Source organism: Equus asinus, chromosome X, assembly GCF_041296235.1.
Source record: "Equus asinus isolate D_3611 breed Donkey chromosome X, EquAss-T2T_v2, whole genome shotgun sequence".
NCBI lineage: Eukaryota > Metazoa > Chordata > Mammalia > Perissodactyla > Equidae > Equus > Equus asinus.
Genome location: NC_091820.1, coordinates 100,865,189 through 100,873,922, shown reverse-complemented (window position 1 = coordinate 100,873,922; position 8,734 = coordinate 100,865,189). Strand labels below are relative to the sequence as shown.

General features: G+C 33.7%; 1 protein-coding gene across 2 annotated transcripts in view; it reads right to left on the bottom strand.

Annotated features, from left to right (window-relative positions):
• Positions 1–898: 898 nt before the first annotated feature.
• The window catches only part of DNAAF6 (dynein axonemal assembly factor 6), a 35,737-nt gene continuing 27,901 nt past the window's right edge, over positions 899–8,734 (bottom strand). For both annotated transcript variants that reach the window (XM_014835329.3, XM_014835330.3), the window contains exons 6-7: positions 6,299–6,384; positions 899–1,909 (exon numbers count right to left, since the gene is read on the bottom strand). In XM_014835329.3, coding sequence (XP_014690815.1) covers positions 1,780–1,909; positions 6,299–6,384 — 216 coding nt within the window. In that variant the 3' untranslated portion in view covers positions 899–1,779. The remainder of the gene's footprint in view (positions 1,910–6,298; positions 6,385–8,734) is intronic.

Below are 8,734 nucleotides of genomic sequence, written 5' to 3'. Positions count from 1 at the left end.
ATTTCCTTTTGTATTTTCTTTTTCTACATTTGCTTTAGTGGGCTATTTCTTCTTGAAGGAAGAAAGTCCTGTGAATTGGTTTAAAAACAAAACAACCACCACCACAAATTTGTTACTTCTGAGGCCAAGGACAGTGAAGTAGGATGATCTGTAGATGGGTATAAATTAACGGACCACATTTCATTGTCTGGAAACTCTGTTTCATTATATAATTGATACAATACCACACAACCAAAGCCCGATTCAAGCTGGCCTGGATATGCTCTATCTTTTTTCTTCCAGGGACAACTTGTACATATTCAGTCAGCTTGAGTAATAATGGTCTTTGCAATTAGGGCCAGTCCATAGGAAAAAGAGATATATTTTCCACTGATTCACTGTTGCTCTCTAGAGAAGAAAAATATTGGTTACTGCTTAGACTTTCTCCACAGTTTACACTTTAGGGTGTAATCTTAAATTCTTAAAATACAGCCTTTAAAAAATATGCTAAGAGAGCAAAGTCAGACACTCTTTTGATCCTGCAACATCACAGACTTGAACTCACAGACACTAGTTTCCTTTCCGTTAATCTTACCCTCAATTCTTGCCCCCACAGAAGAAAGTCATGGTGGTAATTTCAACGTCAAATTCTCTACAACAGCTTAGTGTTTTAACACAACCATTTTTTGCAAAATCTCAGTCTTTTCCTTCTATTTGATCTAGTCACAAACTAGATGCACAGTAGTTATCTGCATAATTAAGTCTAGAAAATACCTGCTTGAGTATTTAATCCCTTAATAGTTCACATAGACGAAATAAATATCTTCCAGTTGTTCATCTCTTTTCAAAATTTGCTCTTTTCAAAATTTTCAAAATGTAACTCCACAGTTCTACAGTGATGTCTGAGGCAAAGTCACACAAGCTTTAAAATATAATTTATTCATAAATAATTCTGAAATAAACTTATGTAATACAGTACAGAAGAGGTAAGGGGCATTGGCATAATTCATGAAAACAGATATTTCCAATTAAGAATAAACATAGGAAATGAAAGGGAAGAGGATTTGTAAATGTGCCACTCTTTTCTTTATATTCCTTTTAAATGTCAAGGATTTCCATTACTAAATATAAACACAGTACCCCAAAAAGCATTGTTAATAACTGTTATTGCACAAAAGGAAAAATATTTTTAACCTAACTAGATCCAAACATTGAGAGCAGAACTGAGGAAGCCAAATAATACTGTGTACTCAAGACTTTTTCTTATTCAAGTAAAAAACACGTGGTTCATATGGTGCATCAAACTATTTATAATCCTTTATTTGTATATTCCAGAACAATAGTGAGAGCCTAAACAGAGAACACTCTAATAAATCATTTAATCAAATCAAGGAAAAGACAACCAAATAAACTTTTCTGGTGATAATATGACCAATTGCTATGCAATTGATTGTATCATAGTACAATTAATTGGCTGAAGTTCTTCAGACTACTAAAATAAGTGGACTAACAATTTCATGGTCATATTTTGGTTAATTGACCATGTAGTAATCTAACTGGTTAACCTACAAATTCTATCCAGCTATCACTATAAAAATGGAATAGCTTGTTAATATGAGAAAACAATATTTCCTACCAGAGTAATAGAAATGACTGTAAATGATCAGAATATCACTATAATTGAATTCAAGCCCTTTCCGAATATGTCAGAAAATTAAAGAGAAGATAGAAAACATTAACCAACTTTTTCAAAGTGTGTTATTATTTCTCAGTGCCCTTTTACCACTTATTCATGTATTTTCAGAAGAAATTAACAAAATCTAACTCTCTCTTCATAGGTATGGTGACTTCGAGAGTCTCGGTCTCCTGGACATAGAAAGCTTTGGCACTGTTGCATTCCACAGGATGGGGAAGGGTTATCAAGAGCTTCCTAAAAAACAAAAGAAAAGAAAAACCTAGAATCAGCTTCCTAAAGTGTTAGCAAGAAGATATCACTTTTAATAAGGCAATGAAAAGCAGCATAACATTGGAATGTTAGGAACCAAAAAACAATATTTAGACAGTATAAGTACTGGGTCAAAATTACACCTAAATAACACAAATAGTATACTAGTTTTTTGGCCTTAAAAATCCAAGCAGTGGTTTTGATTCCCACCCCCTTTTTTTCTAAATTGACTTCATTTTGCATAATATAAACATAGTCTCAGGCTATGTTTATAGGCATAGAAATAAAACCTCTGCAACTTTCAGTTGGTTGGATAGATGTGTTGCCAGTCATACTTAGGTGCAGATGGAATGTAGCTGACTGATACAAATTTTAAAATTGGAATGGTTCTATAATAATTCTGCTGGCACAACTTCAGGCTGAGTCTCTACAGGTATAGTCATTGAAACTCAGGCTTGGAAGGATTTCAATACCAGATCAATGAAAGCGCTTCTCTCTGCTTGCTTCTGGTTCTTTCTACTACACATTGACAAGAACTCCCTGGGAGAGACTGCGGGGTTATTTTGCAGTTTATGGCTCAGTTGCTGGATAGCTGTATACCTTAAATGCATTGCTGGGATGAGACATCCATAATTCTGTCATAGTGGTATGAATCTGAATTATGCATGGGGTCAGCACATGCTGGTGTCTGAAGAAAATTAAATGCATGAAACACTTGTTACCTCACATTCTCAGCAGAGAAGCTTGAGTATCTCTCTAAAAAGTGGACAGAAAAGCTCTTTTAGAAGGGATAAGATCCAAATCAGCAAAGGAAACTGGTATTTTTTAGGGGTACTTATTGAATACCTGTATAAAGAACTAGTATTTGAAAACAAAACCCTTGAAAATCAATTGCCTGTTTACTCATTTGCAAAGACCTAAGTTCAGGAAACTGGGCTCATTAAAATTATTTATCACACATCTCTGGAACCTAAAGGAGAAATTTTCTGTGACTTTTGTCCCATTCCAGATATTTGGAGTAGGAGAAACAGCTCTCTTCATCTGAAGTAATGTATTTTAATGTAGCCTGTAATATTTGGCATCTCAAAAAAAATGGGTGCAAAAAATTGATAGAGTCTACCTTTTTAAAGTTATTTACAACATAGGTTGTGCTAGAGTTCGATTTGCTTTATCCCTTATTCTACAAATGATAATACATTCACTTTAAAAGGAAAGCAAAGTTCAGTGGTGGTAGCTTCATCACACTAAAAGACAAGTATAAATCAGCTGAAGAAGGAGTTCCAATGATAATGTGCACTTCTCTGTCCAGAGGGAAATAAATTCAAAGGAGACAGTTAGTGGCCATTGGAATGATCCATCTATGCCTGCATTTCTGTCCAGTCCTTAGTAGTATGGCTTCACATACTAAAACTCTGAACAATAGCACCTGTGCAACTTATTTAGGCTCTTAGGAGAAGGGAAGTATTTTTGTCTAGTCTGTTTTACTGTCTGCTATCTGAACTGAGATTTATATTTAAACAAAACAAAATTCTACAAATTCCTCTCCATGTACAATTCATTCAAGGACAGGAGTGTATCTTATCTTGGTGTCCCCCTAGTCTCTAGCAGAAGAGTTTATAAATGTTTGTTGAGTGAATAAATAAATGAATGAAAAGCAAATAAGTCTCCACAAAATGGTATTTGAATAACTACTATAGATTAGTACTAAAAATATGAGTAAACATTTAAACCCAAATCCCTCTACCTCCACATTGATAATATATTTGCTTTTTAAGAAGCTACAGTTTAGGCACTGATCAAATGTTTATTCGGTGTTAATTTTTGTTAGAGATTATTTAAATGCAAACAATAATGTATGAAAGGAAAAACAAAAAAATTATACAGTGAACTCTAGAGAGTTACATACTTACATTTACATTTGAGAATTCAAGTTGATGTTGCTTGCAAGAGATTTTTTTAAAAGACAACCTTGTTCTGTGCATATTCACATAATGCAGTTTTTATTTCATGTTGTTATTATTAATAAATTATTTTATTTACATATCTGAGTTAAAAACAGATATGGCCTTCTTAAGGTTTCCTATTGGAGACACAGCTATTTTCAAAGAAAGTGCAGAAATAGCCACTGAGCTGCAATTCCCTATTCCATTTAGAAAACTTTTTTTAGGTATCAATGTCTTTGGACATCAGTCAACTCTCAAGCTGAATTAAAGGAGCTCAGCAAAGGTGAGAATCAGCTAAAGCAGAACTCGACCAAAAATTAGCTCATGCTTGTCTTTAGAATGCGTTTTTACTATCACATTCAAGGTATTCATTTATGATATTCTTAGAATTCATTTAGAAAAACAGTAAAACCCCATATGAAAACAAAAGACAAGAGATTGTGGGAAATTATCCAATTTCCCCCATCTTTCCTCCTTTCCATCTATTCCATGTTAGGAATCTACATGCCAAAACAACCAGTTTAAAAAAATGAAGAATTCAGTAAAGTGTGTTATTTCTTTTGGTTGTATAATGTTAAATGTCTTGTTTTCATTGGTAATTATAATGCAATTTGACTGATACTATTAGTCGATTTGATTAAAATGATTTCACTTGTTTTCTGCCATATAGATACATGAACAGAATGTCCTCTCTTATCTTTCTTGGAGTGAGTAAACATAGTGTTACATACATAGTGGTGTTGAAATTAGAAACTAAAGAAAGTTGATGTAAATATCAATAAACTCAAAAAGAAGATACATTTCCAATAATACAATTTCAGATAGTAGCATCTCTCCCAAGAAGGCTCAAGTGTTTAGGAAAGGTGTTAAAACCTTAATTCTATCTTTTGTCTTTTATCTTAATTAATGAATTTTTTCTTAAGAGAGTACATTTCTGCACTGAGCATTTAATATATAAGTGCAGTATGAGCCAAATGACCAAGTGCAGCCTACATTCTATGTGGAAGAGTATCTCTGTGTGAGTCTTTCATTTAGTGGACTCTGATAGGTATCTGGAATGACAGCACAGCCAGAGCAGCTGCCTAAAGATTGATGGAGACAGTGAGAACTGCTAGGGGAAGGGAAATTAATACCATGGTGTGTAGATATGAGTGTGCTTTTAACAAGCACACAAATATCATGGAAGATTGAGTGTTCATTTAACCAACTTTCCTTGCAAAGGTTTTGTGGAAGAGTAAATGTATGTATAATATGCAATGAAAAAATTACAATACTCCTTGAAGTGAATGGTAGAAATAGTGGATGTAATTTTTATAACACGAGACAATTTTTTTGTGAGGATACATTTTTGAAATTATATAAGCAATGAGAAAACATTTGATATATATTCATCTGTAGATCATTTGGGGTAAATGCATCCACTGTAGCAATCAAGGTTAAGCTATGTATGTACATTGGGTTGTTTACACATAGAAATCCTTTGTACGAGGGATCTACTTTTTATTTTCCTGAAGCCCTAAGATCAACAAAGGAGAATGATAGGTACTGATACTGGAAGAAAAGAATGTGCCAGCAGCTGACTGCTCCCCACAGCTGGTTTGAAATGTTTATGAGTTACAGAGAAAGAACCACTGCAATCAACCAAAGTGTGCTCACCGCTATACATCCAGATGAAAAGTAGACATAGCAAGGAGATATTTAGATATTTTATCTAGCACACACCAGGTTCCATCGATTCCCTTTTTATAGAGCTAGTTTTGAGAGACAAGACTGATTTATCCAGGTTTCAGGATCAACATTTTATACCAGAATTTTACTGCCTGTGTTGTGTTTTGGGAACATGATTTGAAGCTGTGTAGTAACAAGACTATTTTGAAAATATCCAAATTTTTAATTGAATTATTCCATTATCATCTGTATGATATTTAAAGGTATTCACACAACTTGAGGATCTAGTGATAATTAGCTGTTAGAATTTTTGTTTTACGTAATTGATGACAAGAATTTTTTGTTGATTTTTAGATGAATATAATCAAATTTAACCTTAAAGCCCACAGTATCTAAAAAGTTTAAAGATACTGCTCCTCTGTGCTATCACTGTACAGAAAAACACATGCAAGACTTAACACCTGGATTTTTCACCTCTAGCTATTTTTCCTGACAGATAAGCAAACTATATCTGAAGGTCAAGGACTGTGTTTCGGTAGTATCCACCAACTCTAAATGTATGGATGCAAAGTAGAAAAAAATCTAGGTATTTCCAAATATATTTATATTATGTAGATCAAACATCTGAATGGCTAACTGACTTTTTTACTTTTCTTCAGACTTTAGGGGTGATGCAAAATCATGATGTACACTTTGAAAAAGAATATTGACTAAAGATTCATTAGTATTTTAATACATTATTTTAGTTCTAAGTTTTACTCACTTATTAGGAGTACGAAGGTCAAGGATCATTTCCTGGACATCAATTTCAATTTCAGAAGGGTTCGTATTTGGCAGTTTAATTTTAACCTGAAAGAGAAAATGAGAAGAAAAATACCATTGTCTTGAAGAACAGTTAATTTGAAGAGCATAAGAAAATATGGGGAATTGAGAAGTAACATTTATTAAGTGCTAACTATGTGCCAGGTTATGCTATTTCCTCAGAATGAGCTTGAGACGCAGAGATTATTACCCCTATTTTACAGATGGAGAAACTGAGATACAGAAGTTTAGTGAGTGGCCCAAGGAGAGCCGTCTGTGATTTGTCTAGGGTTTGACTCCAAAGTTATATAGAAAGAGTTTGGTTATTTGCCTTTAACCTTCATTGTCTGAAGGTGCATACCAGTGCACCTCCTAGAGTTGGGACCTTCAACTGCCTTAATGGCAGTGGTTACTTTGTATAAAAAATGGCTAGTTCTCATGTTGGGTGTGGGTTGGTGAGTTTGTCTTGTAATCTCCTGGTATAAACTCCCATACCACATTTCCTAGAGAAATGTAGGAGTATAGAAAAGTTGTTAATATAACAAAAGAGAAATAACAATATGACCCTTACACACAAAAACAGGGGCTATTTGTTGGTTTCATAAGATTTCACTTAAAAATGTCTCATTTCAATTACCACATGACCTAGCAATTCCACCCCTTGGTACATACCCAAAAGCATTTAAAGCAGGTGTCCAAACAAAAACATGTACATAATGTTTTTGTCCACAGCAGCATTATTCATAATAGCCAAAAGGCACAAATAACCCAAATGTGCAGCAAGTGATGAATGGGTAACCAAACTGTGGTATATCCATAGAGTGGACTATTATTCAGCCATAAAAGGGAATGAAGTGCTATTATATGGATGAACCTTGAAAGCATTAAGCTAAGTGAAAGAAGCCAGGCACAAAAAACCACACATTGTAGAATTCTATTTATGTGAAATATCCAGAATAGGCAAATTCATAGAGACTGAAAACAGATTGGTGGTTGCCAGAGGCTGGGGAGGGAGTAAAGAAGAGTGACGATTTAACGAGTACAATTTCCTTTTGAGTTGATGACAATGTTCTGGAATTAGATATTGGTGATGGTTGCACAACATTGTGAATGTACTAAATGTCACTAACAGTAAATTTTATATTCTGTGTATTTTACCACAACACAAAGTCTCAGCCCTCACTCTAACTTAATTATCTTTTTGAGAGAAGTTGATGATCTCTCTATTTATCTATCTATCTATCTGAGAGGACACGGCATATGTTTTCCATAAACAAAGAAAAAACAACCTAAGGTTAAGGTAAATTATGAAACCTTCTCTAAAATGAGCTAGAAGACTTGAAATATTGGACATCTGTTGATCTCAGAGCTGGACTGGCAAGGATAAAAGCAATAGGTTATGAGGGAAATACATATCAAGTAAGTAATGTGAAAAAATGGAATTCCTCGTAAGAAGCCTAAAGTAGGCAATAGTGTTTTTGCAATATAAAGTATGTGGACTAATACATGTCTGTGAGTTATATTTTACTTTATTAGTTCTCTATATAAAAATACTTGTAAATAGAGCCCTAGAGGTCCTACTATCTAAAGATAGCCTATGGTTAATATTTTCATTAAACAAAGAATTATCTCCTAATTGATATTTTGAAAATTCAAATCTTCATAATTAGAGATGCGTTAAGTGAGAGAAATAGAATATTTCTCAAAGAGGTGGTTATAGGTGCTCTACTTCAAAGTCATTGAGCATTCTATCAGACAAAGAAAGACTCATTTTTGCTGTAATAACATTCAGATCTGACAGTCAAGTTTAGATGTCCTTTAGTTGCAGGATGATTCATGTCACCTGGACCAAGGGATATAAATATTTGTTTCTTTAGTCTGAAACATTTACATCTCTCAAGGAAAAAGATTATTTCCCCAGGGTCGAAATGACATTTTAGGAAGGAAAAAAATTATGACTTACGTGAAATTTAGATACAACTTCTGGATAGAACTTCAAAGTGGTTCTTAAAATCATTTGCAACTCCAGTGAAGGGTAATTAAGAAACAACTCACTAAATTTTCCTCTTGAGGAAATTAAAATTGTGTACTAAAATGGTTTCAGAGGAAGGACAGGAAAAGGAATAAATTAAGTGGAATGGTACGCATTAATATCTCATAAGATAGAAGATTCAATGAGGAATCTTAACTGAAAAACTCCTCCTGAAAGATGAATCAGATTTCTTTAGAAATACTTTTAATGAATTCCTGGAAAATAGACATGATTATTTATTGACTTCTAACTGTTTGTACCCAAGACCTAACTTGTCCCACATTAGTAAATACAGTATGTCACTGACAAGCAAGTAAACGGGTTGATGTTCCTCTCTTTACATAGGAGGCAAATAGAATTTATTTC